Source organism: Miniopterus schreibersii (assembly GCF_964146895.1).
Source record: "Miniopterus schreibersii genome assembly, chromosome: 11".
In the NCBI taxonomy this organism is placed as follows: domain Eukaryota; kingdom Metazoa; phylum Chordata; class Mammalia; order Chiroptera; family Miniopteridae; genus Miniopterus; species Miniopterus schreibersii.
This window is the reverse complement of record NC_138111.1, coordinates 38198753-38218011: the sequence shown is the minus strand read 5'-3', so window position 1 is coordinate 38218011 and position 19259 is coordinate 38198753. Positions and strand designations below refer to the sequence as shown.

Genomic DNA, 19259 nt, shown 5'->3' with positions numbered 1-19259 from the left:
CTATTCAGGTGCTTTGCCCATTTTTTAATTGAATTGTTTGTTTTCTTGGTGTTGAGTTTTATAGGTTCTTTATAAATTTTGGATATTAACCCCTTATCAGCTGTATCATTGGCCAATATGTTCCCCCATTCGATAGGTTGTCTTTTCATTTTGTTGATGGTTTCCTTTGCTGTGCAAAAACTGTTTGGTTTGACGTGGTCCTGTTTGTTTATTTTTGCTTTGTTTCCTATGAGAAATGTCTGAGATTTTACTGCCTGTTTTAGTCTAGGATTTTTATGGCTTCAAATCTAACATTTAAGTCTTTAATGCATTTTGAGTTTATTCTTGTGTATGGTTTAAGGAGGTGGTCTAGTTTCATTTTTTTCGCATGTACCTTTCTTATTTTCCCAGCACCATTTATTGAATAGACTGTCTTTACCCAATTTTATGTGTTAGACAGATATAAGCAGAGCAAGGACAATGGGCCAAGTATAGAAATTCACCAGGGAAGCCCCAGATACCTAGCAAGGGGCAAAACTGGGAAAACAAGAACTTCACCCCCAGGGTAACTTACCCTTCCCTAGCGTATCACTGGGTATATGGTTTAGACCCCCCGACCTTTTCTTCCCTAAAGATAACATCTAGGCCTCAGTTGTATTTCAACTCCAGGCCCAGAAAAACAGCAAAACTAGACAAGTGATGCTGTGAATGTCTCAGGAACAGCTACATTGACAAATGACCCCCTGCCCTGGTACTGATCAATCAGTGAAGACCATGACCCTGAAAGAGCACTCCTGGAAAGCTGATGAATATTCTATTAAGACCCTCCCTTAAGACCTTCCCTAAGATTTCTACCTGCAAGAGAAAGATAAATACATACACTCAAGATAAAGGATCCAGCACGTACTCTCCCCAGGGAAGCAAGACAGCACAATTCCCTTCCCCCCACTTTCCTCTGAAGGGACCCCACTAGACTCGCATCCAGGGGAGCAATGGGCAGCGGCAGCTCATCTTGGGCTTACCCCCTGAACCTGTCTCCAAGGCCCCCTTTTCTCTGACTTCTCAGTGAGCCAAAGCATCCCAGCCTGGGCTCTCTAGTTGCTTCTTCTATGCCCTTCCTTGTTTCACTGTCCTAAGTACATTTTTGCTGCCATCATGGACCCAATACCCTTTGGCTCGGTGCTATGTAGCCCTTCCTTTGGATATCCCCATCCCCAATTTCCTTTGCTTTAAATAAATTTAATTTTTCTTTATTCACCATCTGAGATGGCTATTTAGCCTGCCTACCCACCACCAACTTTAACCTTTCAGTATGTTTTTGCCTCCTTTGTCAAATATTAATTAACCATAGGGCATGGGTTTATTTCTGGGCTTTCTATTCTGTTCCATTGATCTGTATGTCTTTTTATGCCAGTACCATGCTGTTTTGATTACTATGGCCTTGTAGTATAGTTTGATATCAGGTAACATGATTCCTCTAACTTTGTTCTTTCTCAAGATTGCTGTAGCTATTTGGGGTCTTTTGTGGTTTTATATAAATTTTTGAAATACTTGTTCTAGTTCTGTGAAATACTCCATTGGTATCTTGATAGGAATTTCATTGAATCTATAGGTTGCTTTAGGTAGTATGGACATTTTAATGATGTTAATTCTTCCTTTCCATGAACATGATATATGCTTCCACTTATTTGTGTCTTCTTCAGTTTCTTTCTTCAGTGTCCTATAATTTATTGAGTTCAGGTCTTTTATGTCCTTGGTTAAATTTATTCCTAGGTTTTTGTGGGGGTTTTTAACACATTTGTAAATGGGATTGTTTTATTAGTTTCCTTTTCTTATAGTTCATTATTGGTGCATAAAAATGTAACTGTTTTCAGGATATGTATTGTGTATGCTACTTTACTGAACTCATTTATCAGTTCTGGTAGTTTTTTGGTGGAATCTTTAGGGTTCTTTATATACAGTATCATGTCATCTGCTTGTTTCTTTTACTTTTATCTAAAATTAAAAAAAAAAATACCAAAAAAAAGCTCTTCCATTTATAAATTCTTAATATATTTCACCCCAAAAGTTCTCATTTTGCCCCTGCTATTTAGAATGATGCTTATACCAATGCACGACTCCCACTTTGTCTTAAATTTAAAATGATCTTTTATTTGAGGCATATGGGTTCATGGTCTTGTCTTGTATTTAAGCTTTTATTATCTGCTTTCTCCTCCACCTTCAAGATCTTTTTTTTTTCTAGACCTCTATTTTCTGACTCCAGAAGATTTGCCTAAGTCTCTCTCTCTCTGTCCCACCTTCCTTTTTCTATTCTTAATTGCCCTTTTAGCTTTACTGAAACCAAAGCATTTGTTATTTGTACAAAATGTAATATATAATATTTTAGGGGGAAAACCTATTTCTTCTAATATTCTACAGTGAGTGGCAATTTTGTTATTTTTGACAAAACATATTTCCTCGAGAGTTTCAAAGTTTTACTGTGATTTTTATTTTTTATAAAGTCACCTGAAAAATGGAAAGGATAAGATATATCCTATTGGCTGTTATGAAGAGGCAATTAGATGCAACCTTGAATATTTGTAGTTTATATATTGCCAAACAAACAACACAATCTAATAAGTAAATGTAAAATTACATCCATGATAACTGCAGCATGGAGAATGGATTGAATGGCACAAGAGGGGCTAATTCAATATTCCTGGAAAAAGGCAATGACAGCTTTTCTGTGATTTTGACAGTGGTGACTGAGAGAAACAGACAGATCCAGGATGTAAAATCAATAATTCTTGTTGATGGATTTGGGATGACTTCAAGCCAAATCTCAGCTCTGTAAATTACTAGCTATGCTAGCTGAGGTTTTTTACTCACTTCTCCTCTCCAGTTCTCTGATTCCTTATCTGGAAAATGAGAATAATAATGCCCACTTCATAAGGGTTTTGTGAGATAACAAAATTTTCCATTTAGTGCCAAAACAAAAGACCATATGAATCTCGGGTCTGTCATTCCAAAAGAAGATGATTATTGAGCCTGGTATATTCTCCTACCCTGCGAAAACCAGGACAGGGTGTAGTCAATATGTCTAGCCAATTGACATACCTTCATCACATTTCATTTCACAAAATTCATTTCTAATAAGCATTACTTCAATTAACAAACCATCTGGTATTAATTTGAGCTAGGGATGGCTGAAGTGCTTCTGACTGGTTTTTCAGATGTTAAATCTTCATTCTAACATTGTGTATTACTAGCTAGAGTTAACCACTGCCCTTAGGATAGAAATTAATGCATACACCACAGTCTATGTGAACTATTTTAATAAAATTACAGACCATATCCAAATTACAGGTTTAGTCTTATTGAATACAATAAATTGAGTCTGTGGGGGAAAAACTGGAATGGGTGGATGGGTGGTCACAATGATTACAAACTTATGAGGACACCTAGAATTCAAAATTCCTTTTCATTAACTGATTTCAATGTTAACTAATATTCCTAGTTCAATAGCAAATCCTACAAAGTATAATTTCTCCCCAAGCAGCTAAAGAGTAGGGGAAAAAAATGATTGTTTTAGTTAATGACTGCTCTGTCTTTTTCTTTCTTTTCTTTTTTTCTAGAGAAAAACAAACTAAATTATTTTATCTTTTTGGGAGCTTTACTATTTTGTCAGGGAGACGGTTTTCTGAAATTTCAGGAAACTACAAATCCAAGCAATTAACCACTCATGTTCTCTGTCTTCTCTTCTGTTGCACCCTTTTTCTCACCATTCAGCCTTCTTTCTGACTCTACTCTGCCCCCACTGCCTTTTGTTCTTTAGAAGACACTCATTAACATTTGCTAATGTATGCTAATGAGCAGTAATTAGCATCTTCTATGGGAACAAAAACAGTGTAAGGAAGGCATGTGAGGACTGTACAGAGTTCAGCCAGCCTCGCTTCCTGCTTCTTTATGCTCTAGGATCAATTGTCTGCTTTCAGTCATTTCATAATTCTTTAGAGTTTTTTTTGTTTGTTTCATTTTGTTTGTTTAGCCATAAATCCTGACAACCATTCTTTATGACTTGGAATATTGCAAAAATGCTTTGGGGGACAGAAAGATGCTTTTTTGTTCTAAGCAATCCAAGGATATAAGCATAGCCACCAGGGTTTTATAAGGCATTATTTTCATCTGGTTGTTATTTTGGTATCCTATTACTATAAAAGATTCTAGCCACAAAAACTCACACAAGCTAATGTATTTTTATTTCAGCACACTTATTTACAGTGGTTGCCCTTTATGGTGGTAATTGCACTGTGAGAGCACACACTCTGAATCTATATTATGACAGCATGGTTAAATAAGAAAGATCCCCTCCCCCAAAATAATCTAAATGCAGAGAAAAAGCAAGACACATCACTACTTTTTTGTAACCACAGAGAGCTCTAAATGCCTTTGTAAATAGCTATTTATTTATTGAATTTGTATAGTTAACAAAAAGCCAACCCTCCAAACCACATAGAATAAAAGCTGTTTTTATTCTTTCTGTAGACCAATGGTGTCATGAAATATCTAATTGTAGTTTCTCGCAAATACTCCAATATATATAATTCGCTATTTGAAGAATTATGCTTCAGTATTTCATAGTTACTCTTCCAACTCAAGGGTGGTAGAATTCAGAAATATACCAGTTATCCTCTTCACTCAGCCTGTGTTCAATTTTAATTTCATGTACAATAAAAACAGAAGGGAAAAGTGCAAAAAAACCCCAAAAAACTCTCCTTTTTATGCATGTAAAAAATATTTATTTTCATTGTAAAAGGATAGAAGTAAGGATTTTATTTTAAGTGGATCTTTTTCTCTCTCCGTTCTTTTCAGGGTTAACCATTCTCTCTCCGGGACCTTATATAGTAAAGTGTGTTTCTCTACAGAATTCATCCTGTTCTATTTGGCAACTACAATATTTTATAATATTAATAAATATTAATAAAGCAAGTATCAGTCACTATTTATGTTCTACTTTTAAGGGCATCAGATCCTAAAAAAATAATAATAATAAATTTACCTAGAGGAAAAACACCATAGAATGACAAATGCTACAGCAGTTGTATTTCTTGCCTACTCCCCTCTTTGGGACCCAAATTATTATTCTTTTTGTAGTTTTATAACCACAGTGATTTAAAAGAGCTATTTAGGCCCCGGCCAGTTTGGCTTAATGGTGTAGAGCGTAGGCCGCAGAACAAAGGGCCGTGGGCGCGATTCCCAGTCAAGAGCATGTACCTCGGTTGCAGGTTCACTCCCCGGACAGGGTCGGGTTCATGCAGGAAGCAGCGAACTCATGTGTCGCTCTCACATCAATGTACCTCTCTCCCTCCTCCTTCCCGTCTACTCTCTTTAAAAACTCAATGGAAAAAATATCCTCAGATAAGGATACAAATAAATTAATTAATTAAATAAAAGATCTATTTAGTATCTCCAAGATATTATAATATTTGAAAATATGACCAGCCTTTTTGCATTAATTATATTGGGGTGGGTTTTTGTTTAGTTTTTTTTTTTTTAATATATCTTTATTGATTTCAGAGAGAGGAAGGGAGAGGGAGAGAGAAAGAGAAAAACGAAAACATCAATGATGAGAGAGTCATTGATCAGCTGCTTCCTACAGGCCCCCAACTGGGAATCGAGCCCAGCAACCCTGACCAGGAATTGAACCGTGATCTCCTGGATCCTAGGTCAATGCTCAACCCCTGAGCCATGCCTGCCGGGGCTGGGGTGTTTTTTAATGTATGTGCCCCATTGTGTTTTTTTTTTTCCCCAATGGTCTTAAAGAAGATACTGTCACATCCAGAAAGGCTATCAGCCTAGGTTTGTTTAATTAAACGTTTTTTCCTAGATACCTTGATGATATTTAAGGGCAATGATCTTAGTATGTGTTTACTACTCCTGAGAGGATTCTTTACTCAAAAACTATTATGCTTAATTCCATCATTTGAAGGATTTGGGATTGTTGTAAACAAATGTCATAAGCATCTTCTTGTCCTTAACTAAAAGTAGCTGAGGGGGACCAAAATTTTGCCACTCTGAAGATGCCTTTTGGGATACTGGTTTAAAGCTGTTATTAAGAAACAAAAGACTCAGAAAGAACCTTTGATCCTCCCCTGTTTTCTACCCTAGAGATTCATACAAAAACCTGCTTTAGGAAGGAAATTTTAGTATGCCTTAGCCTAACTTGAATTAAGTATGTTAAATAGGAAGGCTTCCGGCAGGGGCCTGTAAGGTAGAGGCCTGCTTTGTCCCATTGTTTCTGAGTTGCCTAGCAAGAATTTGCCTGCGGTGTGTTCAGCTCTTCTTCAGCTCCCTGTAAATCACCCCTTCTTAATTCTGAAATCCGAGACCCCATTTCCCCCTTTTTTTCTTTGTCCAAATTGTCATATATTTCTAATGTTGCCTCACTGTCTTTGGAATTTTCATGCTTATGTAAATTCCCCAGGTGCGCATATTAGAATTTGGTTTTCTCCTGGTTAACCTGTCTGTTAATTTGATGATCAGCCCAGCTGGAAGACTCAGATATCCACTGCTTACTCAACTGAAGCTTGAATGTCTCTCAAATCCAACGTGTCAGATTAAACTCCTGATCTTCAACCCGCTCTTCCCATTTATGCTATTCTCCCTACAGCTTTCCCTCCCCCTTCTTTTGCAGTTCTATCCTTCTGGTTACCAGGCCAAAATCCCTGGGGTTGGCCTGGATTTTCCTCTTCCTCTCACATCCCACATCATACCACGGACTGATGACGTGGGTTCTTCAGCTAAGATCGTTACAGCATAGATTAATATCTTTCTCGTGGCAGTGCAGTCTGAGGGGAAAGGTATCCCACTGAAATGCAAGGGACTGATGTCGACATTTCCTCACACACACAAAGGAGCCTTGAAAAAGAACACCCCCAAAAGCCTAATAAACATAACTAACAAATTGTTGCTATAACCCAAGTAAGCTGGATAAGATCCTCATAACTAACTGTAGATTTTACTGCTATCAAAGAGCAAAACTTCTGAAAAGCAGTGGTGTTCTACAGTCTACAAACTCCCATCCCAGAGCATTTCTCTCTGTACTCTCTTGTGAGTGTTTACAATAAATGCTAATGGAATAAATGAATTTCTAGTTTCCAAAGTAATAACCTGGTGCTGCAAACATCCCTTCAAGAATTATAAATGTGGGTCAGAGGAATAGGCAATATCATTTAACTCCTCCAGCCACTTGGCCACTCTGATCCTGAGGAACATAAACTACTTCCAGTGCTACTGGTTAAAAAAGAAAGCCTGGAACAACATCCACTTTTCTGAATGATTCCAATACATTTGAAATGTGACATTTTGCTGTTGTTTCCTTTTAGTGTTTTTAATTACTGGGTCTATTTGCATGAAATGAGGATCTGGGTTGCCTAGGAGTTCATCTGCTCCTATTGCATATTCCTGTCTTAAATAGGCTTACTTCAATGGAGTTTTGCTTGTTGCCTCCAACATTTTAACAGGATCCTCCCTTCCACTTATTCACTGTCCTCCGAATCACTCTGCAAGAGAGAGTTTATTTTTAAAGTACATAATCAATAGGTTTTGGGAAGCAGCCAAAGCATGAAGGGGTCATGGGATTGGAAATAAACTACTAAATTGCTGAGAGAAGGAATGGCAAGAGGCCATGCCAAACATTGTCTGAGAAGGGAAAGACAGTGTGTTGCTCCCATTTAAGTGTTCTGAGTTTCTCTTGAACAGTCTTTTTGTCTTGGAGGGCTTTCTTAGCTTAGTTCTTTAGCATCACTTTGAGTTGCAGGAGATACAGACCAGCATTACAGTTGCTTTTCAGGCCAAATAATAGTCCATTAAAGTCAAGTTTGTTCTGAGGTTCACGGAGTCTTAAATCTCCTGGTCACAGTGCTGCAATTTAGTTCTTGAGGCTGATGATGCCTTTGCTGATCCTTTGAATCACGAACAAACCAATTGTGATCGCAATAACTATAAAAATGACTGTTCATGGCCCCTGACTCAACTTCCAGACAAGGGAATGCTATTCAGTAAAGAGGGCACCTAATGAACATGTGCAGATGATCATGCACCAACTGAGACAGTTACTGTTGGAAAGTCACTCAGAGGAGGGAAGGGGTTTTTCTTCAATACTCTCCATTACATCACTTAGAAACCATAGCTCTTTTTTAGTTCTTTACTTGCCGCCACCAGGATGTCTCCTATTGTGAATTTTTAGGTTTCACTTAATGGTCATTTATGACTATTCGTCTAGTATCTGAAAAGATGATCTATGATTTCAACCCTGTTTTTTTCTCTCCCATGTTATCAAAGAAAATTGATTTGTTGCTCATCTCTTTGTTTTGAGACATTTCATTCTGCTGATTTTATTTAATATATATATGATCCTTCCTAAAGATTTTCTTACATTTTTGTTCATTTAGTATTTTTTTTTTATTTCATTTAATTAGCTTTATTTAATCTTGTCTAGTGGGTTGATTATCATAAATCAGTATAACATTTTATGTGAATTTTTGCTTTAGCATGTTGTAGAATGGGCTATGCATCAGCCTTTGCTATTTGTCCTTAACTGTTTCTGTATTTTATACACACTGACCAGACATTGCTCTGAGGCTAATCTTATAGCATTAAAATGCCTTCCTAGGGACTTCTCCTTTGACTGATGAAGCTTGGAGGTGGCATTAATTGCAAATAAAAGACCATGACCTATTGTTGAATATAGAATATCTTCTTAGAAGTGTCTGCCTTCACTATCGTGAACTCTCAGTGGTGACATAAAGATCTTTGTGCAGATCCAGTTACAGCCAGTGACAGTAGGCATATATCCACTCTGAATAAAAGAGCAATTATTTTTGCATTGCATGGCTGATGTTGAATGATAACATTTTTGCATATTCTAAAAATTTTTATGCAGATGCTTTTTAAAGGCAAAAAGTACTTTTACAATAATCTTCTTTGTGAATGGAATTTAAACTCTTGGCATGTGTTGCCTTTGCAATATGCCTGTTAAGTTCTGAATAATAACCTTTGACAGCGCTTGAGCAGAAACAAAACCAGAGGTTGTTTCCTGTGTTCACAACAACATTGCCATCTTTAATTTTTTTTTTTTTACTTATGCCCATCCACCTTAAATAAAAATGATAAAATTAATATTTTATAAGCAGGTTACTAGACTATGGTTTTAAAGAATTAGTCTACTGTAATTTTACCATGCCAAGTCTCAGAGCTTTGCTTGTCTCTGGCTGACTAAACAAATAATGAATGGATAATAGTTGACAAGGGGAAAAAATCTGCCAATTAATATATTTTCCCATATTACTTTACATTAAAAATTTTGTAAAATCTTTATATGTCTTCATAAAAATGGAGCAAAACTAAAAAGACACTGTACTGTTTTAGTATGGGGTGAGAGATAAACAGAAGAAATGTTTTTTGTCTTAGAAAGAACTGCAATATCTCTTATCTTCACATTGTCAAGGTAAATCATATATTAGAAAATTTAGTTTGTATCCATATAATACTTAAGAAACAATTGAAATAGAAAATGTCAGCCTTTAAGCACTTTTAAAAAGACTCTTTCACATTGGTTTGCTGGTTAGAATGAAATATTCTCTATTTTAATAAATTGATTTGGTTATAATAACCAGTTATGCATGTGGATATAGCTTTACTAAAAATTCAGTTTTCATAGAATAAAATAATTTAACAAACCCCAACTCTATTTATTGCAATGAATTTATTTTGGTTGAAGCTATTTTAAATTGAGCTGACAGGCTTATAATTGATATGTTTTGCAAATGCTCGAAGGCAGTGAGGCAGAGAAATCTTTGCACAACACTGTGTAAGAACCCGTAGCTGTGGATATTTGATAAACAATGCTCATTGGGACAAGTTTACTGAAAAATGTTTTTATTAACTGCACAAAGGAACTTTATTATAAAAATAATAAAAAACAGTGACTGACAACTGTACCGTCCCTTAAAGAGTCACTTTGTTTTTTCTTTCCTCAACAGTACAAATCCAAGTGGAGGAAAAAGAAGATGATACTGAGGAAAGTTCAAGTAAGTGGGGATGGACCCATGTGGGATATGTTTCCTGTGGAATAGCAGTGAATTCAGGGGATTCATCCTCTTATCTTATGGGATTACACCACCACGTGTAAGCACAGGGGCATGTGTGAATGACTTCTGATGGTCTCGCAAAAGAGATCAAGTCCAGCAAGTAGAATCTCCACTCTAGATTCCATTCAATTGGCACACACACATCCTGCCCAATTTACACGTTACTCATGATCAAGTAGTTGCTAGTCCAGAAAAGCGTGCTTTTTTATTTCTCCACTGTTTTCCTTGTTATAGTCTTTGTCCTAAAAGTTTTTCTCTAAAGAGGAATCTATTACAATGGAACAGATTGGCCATTTTGATTGAACTGATCAGGCGGTTCAATTAAAATGAGTAAGCAAGTTCTTTTGTATTTTGTCCAAATTGCTCTGTTGTTTTTACTTAGTGTAGATTTAGCTCAAGAGCCTGGATTGAAACCCCTTTCCAGACTCGCAGATCACTCATGGGCTGGAACATGGGAAAAATCATGTGAGCAAAAGCTTCGAATTTCCCAAAACTGAAAGGAAAAGCAGCATCTCAATTAGATGACACATCAACACCATCAATATAATAACCTAAGTGCAATATGGCCACCAGTGAATGTTCACAGTGCCATTTGTTGTCATCAATTTGCTGCATTTGAAAAGAGCCCAGAATCTCACACAGATCCTGGATACCATGGTTTGAATAATGTAGGGGAGGGAAAAATAATTTTCCCTCTACCTTTTTGAGTTTTAAGCTAAGACCCCTATAATATAAGACAGTTAAACAAGAGAAAACACAAACAAGTTTATTAACACATACAACTCATGTGTATATGGGAGATGCCCGGGAAAAATAAGTAACTCTCTGAGGTGGCTTAGTCTATTTAATTTAGACTTAAATACCATCTTAATAGGGAAAAGGAGGGGGATGTAGGCCTTTTAACAGAGAGTAAATGATTTTTAGGAAAGATGAACGGGCCCTTAAGAGAAGAGATGGGAAGTATGATAGGTTGTGACAAAGTTTGTCTGGATGCAGAGTCTACTTCTAGTCTTCTTTCCTGTGATGTGTCAACCTTCACTGGGGATGAAACTCCTGGGGTGGGGATTTATGATAATTGAACAACTGTTGTTGAATGTGTTGTTGGGCAGATAATGTAGTTTAGAGAAAGCTTCTTCCTGAATTTGCTGTTTTCCAAATGTCTACAGCTCAAAGTAATCAACATACCAAAGTGGCATATTTTGGGGTGGTATATTTTGAACTCCAACAGTCACATTTTGAGGTGGCATATTCTGCTACCCTTTAATGTTGAATCAAGCTAATCCCAAAAAGTAACATTATATACAAATCTGCATTTAGTAGTCAACTGGAGACATTTATTTTTTTAGAATTTGAATATTTGGAAATTAGTTAAAGCACTAAAGACAGCCTTTTTATTCTTAAGTGGTAAAAGATAAATCTAATGGCAAACTTTTCATCCATGGTAAAGTTCTGCAAGTTTAATAGTTTATTTTTAATACAAAATACACTGAAATACAGAGTACTGGGTGGCTGCTTGAGTTCTTGAGTTATTTGTGGGTGAAATTGTTCCTCAGTACATATCAAGCTTTGTCCTTTCTGTAATCAGGGACTAACGTGCCTAATAAAGGCTGGGTAAATTTTCAGAATGCCAGAATGAGCAAATAACACATGGCATTTGCCATAGTGTTCAACCAGTGAAACTCATGTTCAGTTTTGATAACTGAGTAGTTTTCAATCTGTGTTACCAAACTTTAATAGTATAGGCAATGATTTAAAATATCACTTAAAAAGTTTTGATAAGTAATGTTAAAAGATAAAGCTTATGTGCAAAAATGAACATATTTAACTAATGAATGAGAAATCTGATGAGGGGTTACAACCAGCTCAAAGGCAAATCCAAAGAACAGACGCATTTATAGATCAGGAATATTGAAATGATATGCAAATAGAGACATAACAGTTTTATGGGTTTTTTCCCCTTTTTTGGTGAAGGATAATTATTTCTCTACTAAACAGTTTATTTGTATGTCTGCAGACAAGAATTATTTTGCATTGCTCTCCAATTATCTATAATTTACAAACTTACAAAACAGCTCCCAAGAATCGAATCAGATAATACAGAGGTTATGCTGTAGACAATTTATAATTTTCTATTGAAGTACAATTGAAAACTACATAGCAGCTTCTAAATAAAAGAGATAGTAATAAATATAAATAATATTTGATTTTTATAGAAGTTGATGCTGAATGTCAGAATAAGTTAAGAAAATTAAAATTTTACAGAGATGAAAGTAGAGTAGGATTATATCCTATAAACTGTGAAGGAGGGAACTGAATTCTCTTCCTACTCTACCTGGAAGCTTCCTAAGAGGTTATGGGAAAATGAGGCATTGTTAGTTAATTAAAAAAAAAAAAAACACCAACATCATTTCTTTCAGTTTTACATTAAATTTGTATTGACAAGTTATTTCTATTCATAAGGATAGAATGATCAAGCAAGTGTATTTACTATGAATTTATCAAGTTCATTTGAGAAGGGGATATTTAGGAAAAAGAAGAAAGAAATATTTATAATCAAGAATGAGGATAATTTGAATTAGGAGAAATCTCAAGGGCTAAGTTAATGTCTTCAGGATTATTCTAGTCATTCCTGTCCTCTGTTCTAAGACACAGGTGGAAGTCAACACATATGTGTTGGATTGGTAACCCCTAACCTTGGTTTGCAGCTCATGATGTGATGTTAAACTCCATGTCATCTAGTTACCCAAATGAATGAAGACTGGAATTCTAAAGATTATTAAAATGCATAGTTCTACATTCACATATTTGAGTAGATGAACCACAAAATAAATGATAACCTAGGTAAATGTATTTAAATGGAAGGTTATGAAATCTATGTGGCGCGGTACATCTTATCATGATATGGAGAACTGGTGTCAGACGTGTGACACTAATTCAAAAGTAAGCGTCCATTGGGTGGCGGGAAGGAACACTTTCCCGCATTGCTCACTGCAGCACTAACTGCCCTGTAGGTGACGAAGAGGAGGAAGAAGATAAGTTACCTCGAAGGGAGAGCATGAGGCCTAAGAGGAAACGGACCAGAGATGTTATCAGCGAGGACGACCCGCCACCTGAACCAGAGGACGAAGAGACCAAGAAGGCCAGGGAGAAGGAGAGGAGGAAGAAGCTGAGGCGGGGCGCGTAAGTCAGGCCCCACCCCAAGGAAACTTCCTTCCGAAGCCCCCATGGCTGGAAGGCCATTCCGTTCAGGCCTCTTTGGCTTTAAAATTGGTCATCAAAACTACTTTTAGAAAGACAGGCTTGATACGATGCTGCCACTTTACTCTACTTCGTTAAATGTATTTTAATATTAAAATAGGATTTACAAATGGATATAAATTAAAAATGGCCTAAGAGGAATTCCTTTATGAGAGATTTTAATGGCCATAGTTATTAACATGTTATAATTAATTTAAATATTTTATAATTATCCCATTGGTTATATACATTATTATCGAAGTGGAAAACTCCTAAACAATGAGCCCCAATTACTTTATTTAACTAGGAGGGGTTGGAAAACTATAGCTAATTCCAGCCCAAGAGCTAAGAATGGTTCTTATAGTTTTAAAGGGTTATTAATAAAAAAAACAAAGACAATATAGGGACAGAGCTGTATGTAGCACTCAAAGCCTAATACATCAACTATCTTTCCCTTTACAGAAAAAAAAATGTGTATGGGCCTCTGTTGCAGAGGATTGGCATTGTCATTTTCTTTTTTTTTAAAAAATGTATCTTTATTGATTTCAGAGAGAGGGAGAGGGAGAGAGAGAAACATCAATGATGAGAGAGCCATTGATCGGCTGCCTCCTGCACGCTCCTTGTTGGGGACCAAGCCTGCAACCCAGGCATGTGCCCTGACCGGGAATCGAACCCCAATCTCCTGGATCCTAGGTCAGTGCTCAGCTGCTGAGCCACACTGGCTGGCCTGTCATTTCCTTTTTAATACACTGTTTCTTTTTTGGTTCCACCAGGCCAACATTTTACTGAGTGCTGATTTTGTGTAGAATAATATATTCAATACTATTTAGGGAAAATCCAAGAAAATAATTTTTTGGTCTTTGCTTTCCAGAAATTTGTAGATAGCAGACAGTTTGGAAAACCGTATGTGTAAAGCAAATCTAATAATAGAAATCCTAGACCCTTTGGAAAGGATTTAAGAGAATGGTCAAACCACTCTTGCCAATCCCAGGTGGTAGGGCGCCGGAATAACCATGAGGTGAGGAGATGGCCTCCCAAGCACTCCTAGGACTTTGAATGATGAGGAACTTTCCAAGGTGTCCTTCTAAGATGACACAGTCCAGTGTTCAATTATTAACTATTACTTTCCTGCTCACAAATAATTATAATTAAATACAACTGTATGAAAATTTTGTTAGAGAAGTTTAGCGTTAATAGATGGTGGCTCCTTTTAAAATAAAAGAGTAACCCTTCTTTATTATATTTTTATTAATTCCTGTTTTTAAATCTCCCTCCTCTTTTCTCTCCTCCTCTCCTTCCTTCTCTTTCTTTTCTTTCTCCTGCTTCCCAAGCCCCTCCTCTTTCTTTTTTTATGATAACCCAGTTACCACCTGCTTTAAATTTTTACTCCGATCTTTAAAAATATAACTTTTATTGATTTTTAGAGACAGAGGAAGGGAGAGGGAGAGAGAAAGAGAAACATCGATGTGAGAGCAGAACATTGAACAGCTGCCTCCTGCACACCCCTAGGGACCAGGGATCGAACCCACAACCCAGGCATGTGCCCTGACCAGGAATCAACCCAGCCACCTCCTGATGCACAGATGACACCCAACTGAGCCACACAGGCCAGGGCTGGCATTTTTTTGTTGTATTTTCTTTTAAAGTATCTTCATGCTTTGTTCCTTTCAAAAATAAAAGACAACATACTTTTAAATTCCATGCCTTATTATTACTTATTTTTTAGATATATTTTCTATTAGCAAAGCTTATGTACCCGACAGTAGTATTTTATTAAGGAAATATCACCAACACATATGCGTGACACAGGTTGTGTTCTAGAGTTTGCCTTTCCTCTCCATTTATGTGAGGTCCTTTTAGAAAAGTGAGTTGGGTGGGAATTTCTCTGCTCTCTTGGTCTGTTCAAGGCCCTCATGTCAATTGCTCAACCTCTGAGGATAGGACCACCAGGTCTTGGTCCCTGCTGCCTGAGGAAATCTTGTCCCTTTGACAGTGTCCATCCCTAACTGGTCCCATTCTTATCCTGATCCTGAGAAACCCACAAGCACCCCTCTTTTCTACCTCCCCATTCCTCCACAGAGCCAACTTGGCTAAAATGAACTTCATCTTCATAGGTTTTGCCAATTATATTATTGCTGTCACAATTTGTGCAAATATTCTGAATTGTATCATAAATTATTTGGGATGATTGATAGTTCTGATCTCTGTTTAAGGGTTCATTTTCTATTGTTCATTTTGAAGATAAGCATCTTTTTTTTGAATAAGAACATGTATTAGCAAATTTATTTTGAGAAAGATTAGTAGGCAAACCAGGGCACATTTATTTAGGTTAATTAATTCATGATCTTTTGAATTTTAAATGTTGAAGTGAAAGACTTTAGGGAATTTCCCTTGTGCTGACAAAACATTTGAAACCAACTAAAACCAAGGTAATAATGCTATCTTTGGAGATGGTTAAAAAACACTGCCTTCTTAGACATTTTGGAGTATTTCTAATAATATTACAGGTTATTCCTGACCCAGTTTTAAGTGAATAAGTAATATGTTCATAGCAGTGAGAAATTCAGCACATGATCCCCTTTTCCCTAACAACTGTTGTTTAAATAAATAAAATTTAAGATAGAAAGCCATTCTTGCACAAATCAGCCCTAAATTTTAGAAGATGATGCATGTCTGTGCTATATATTTTTTTAATATGATTAGCACTTTCTTTGAGTGGTTCCTAGAAAAGCAGTTTCCCTGTAATATTTTAATTACCTGTGTATTTGAAAGTGATTCTATATAGTTTAGATTTAGCCTATGTCTACATGGAAACAATATTTTGGGTAATTTTTAGTATAGCAATCATCTTAACTAAAATGTATTTCTCTTCCTAGGACAAACCAACTCACATATTATTCTAATTGGCAAATTAAAAAAACAAATTGTGGCTATAAACGTACTAAAACAATCCTCAAGTGTTTTATGTCACCATAAGATTTTTATATAATAAACATCAAGTAATTAAAACAGAAACAACCTAATGTCAGTCAGAGTTGTATTTTAGTACAGTGTACTTTTATAGTTCTCTTGAGTCAAAATACTATTCTAAGCAAAAATATCTGAATTGACCAAAAATCAACCTGTCAACACGAAGTGTTATTTTAGAAGGTTAATATGAATTTTTATTTCAGTAATCGTGACATCATTAAACCTATGGATTGGTGAAAAAGAGAGGAGATTGCAAGGTCATTTTATGATGTGGACTGTAAAACTATGGCTATGTCCTCCTGTTCCTCAGCTGGAAGTTTCAAAAACAGCTCTTGCCATTTCCTGCTGTGTTTGTTCATAAACTAAGTGAACAACAAAATATGTTTCTGAGTAACTCTGACTCAGATCACAGTGTCTTTGTGGGGGTCCAGTTAGTTGAAAAAATATGAACAGCTAATTGAACCGAGAGCATTTAACAAAGAAACTGCTTAATAAATAATAAATAATTGTTAACTAGGTTACTGGAAAAGTGAAAAGAGAACACTAAGGTATCATGGCAATAGCAACTTTAGGTAACAGCTACCACCCAAGGGCTAGAGGAACAATGGAAAGAGATTGAAATTAAAATTTAGAAGCATGGAGAAGGGACCTACTGAGCTGAAAGCACTGCAGAGGGGACAATGCTCAGGTGATAGAGCTCATTCTGCTAGTGCTGGGAACACTGGGAAACTAGAGTCCCCTGCAGCTGTGGGAATGCCCTGAAGCTTCTCGAGTGAAGAAGCATTGCTAAGCGCTGGCTGGTGTGCTTAGTGGTTAGAGCACTGGCCTGCACATCAAAGGGTCTTGGGTAGATTCCTAGTCAAGGGCACATACCTGGGTTGCAGGTTCAATCCCTGGCTCTGTCGGAAGTGTCTCGCATTGATGTTTCTCTCTCTTTCTCTCTATCTCCCTACCTCCCACTCTAAAAAAATTCAATGGAAAAAATATCCTCGCATGAGGTTAACAAAAACAAAAACAAAAGCAAACAAACAAAAAAAGAAGCATTGCTGAAGAGGAAGCATCACCCCAAGAAGCAAACACAAAACCAAAGGAAAGATCAAGTTCCTTATTAGTGTCAACCTAATAGCGAGCCAGCTGACAAAGCAGAAATGCACCCTAGAATCCCAGCCCCAGCATTGCATATTAAATACAAAAAGGTGGGTTTGAACTTGAGTGACAAAAGCTTAATAACTGAAACAATCTATTACCCTCCTCCCCAAAAAAATGATCTCCACAACATGGCATTACATTCCTCAATTTAAAATTATGTTCTCATGTTTTCATTTTAATTTCTTTGTGTTCTGGACCCTATAATATTTTTGCAATACTAGGAACACAGAAGAGAAAAGACGTATCTCATTTGCTCAGTAAGAAATTAAATTCCCTTGAAAGCCTCTTCAAAGGATTCACTTCCACCAAATATAATTCAAGTTGAATTTTATCAATTGAAGTTTTGAGCTAATTAAAAAATTAAGTGAGCTTTGAGAAACAAATTTTTTTTTATCTCAATTTTTCTCTTTCTCTTGAGTCAGAGCTTTCTTAAACAATTTAAGTGCACTTCAAAAACATCTTCATCTCTAATTTACTATCCTTACTGAAAAATAAAGTTTAAAAATGAAATGTAGAATTGGTGGGAGGAAGTGTACAAGGGAACAAAGAGTTGAGAAATTGATCTTGATAGATCTGTAACTATTGTGAGAGTTTGAAGCTGTGGACTATTTATATAAGAACAGCTTAGATTTAGGACATCAGAATGTAAATACTATTCTTTAAAGTTATATTAATTCCCGAAATCCTGAATCTCTGTTCAATGCTTATGGATCTCAGCACTCATTATGTACAGCCCAGTTGATACACGACTGAGTTTCTGATATCATTTTTTTTTAAGTTTGGAAGTCAAGCAAAACATAACTTTATTAAGTTTTTTTCTTTTAAAGGGATGAAGATGATGAAATTGATGAAGAGGAACTGGAAAGATTAAAGGCAGAATTGGATGAACAAAGACAAATGATTGCTAATGTCAAATGCAAGCCTTGGAAAATGGAGAAGAAAATTGAAGTTCTCAAGTATGATGCCACTTTCCATAATTAGAAACAGTTTCCTTGATTCTGATCTCCTAAATCCTCTGTGTATTACCTATATTTAACGTATAACACTATATGTGATATGTCATATATATAATACTCATATTATTATACAATGTTCATGGTCATATATACATAATATATCATATATATATGTATATATACATATATATATCACATCACTAGAGAGGCTGGGCTAATAATTACAAATTTGAAATTATAAGCAAATTTATTGTTTGGAGTCTTATCATCCCTGTGGTCACCTTTAATCATTTATTCCTTGAACTAAGAGTTTCCTTAGTTTAATACAATAGTTATGATCCCTCTGAAAAAGATATATTAGAATTTTATAAGTTTGTGTGGATTATGCAGTCTTCTTTCTCTACAGAGTTCCAGCCTAAAATGATATTTTCATGTGACAGCTCTCTTTAAAGTGCAGGGAAGATGCTAGGCCAACAGAACGGTAAACACAATTATAATTAAGGGCTGTGTTAATAACTATTCCCTGGTAACATGTCAGTGACCCGGTTTTACTCTTATATTGAGTGCTGATGAAGGGGCAAAGATACTCAGAGACACACAGATTTATAAACTTCTGATATTAAGAATCAAATGCTTATCTTTCCTGGAAAATGGAAGTAGATTCACTTCTGAGGATCACACTATACAATCTTGCCATGGTGGTTGGGAGAGGCAGAGAGTGAAAAAGGGAATGTGTCTGTGAAAACAGTCACATTTGCATGAAAGTTCATGCTGCAGATTGCATTTTTCCACACAACCATTTTTAAAAATAGTGGTGCCTTTCCAAAGCTATCCCTCC

The 19259-nt window shown here is 36.2% G+C and overlaps 1 protein-coding gene across 1 annotated transcript in view; it reads left to right on the top strand.

Moving 5' to 3' along the window:
• TMC1 (transmembrane channel like 1) overlaps positions 1–19259 on the top strand; it is a gene marked incomplete at both ends in the record, with an annotated part of 151791 nt that overhangs the window by 55647 nt on the left and 76885 nt on the right. The window contains 3 exons of the mRNA XM_081150770.1: positions 10002–10049; positions 13121–13289; positions 18293–18421. Coding sequence (XP_081006896.1) covers positions 10002–10049; positions 13121–13289; positions 18293–18421 — 346 coding nt within the window. The remainder of the gene's footprint in view (positions 1–10001; positions 10050–13120; positions 13290–18292; positions 18422–19259) is intronic.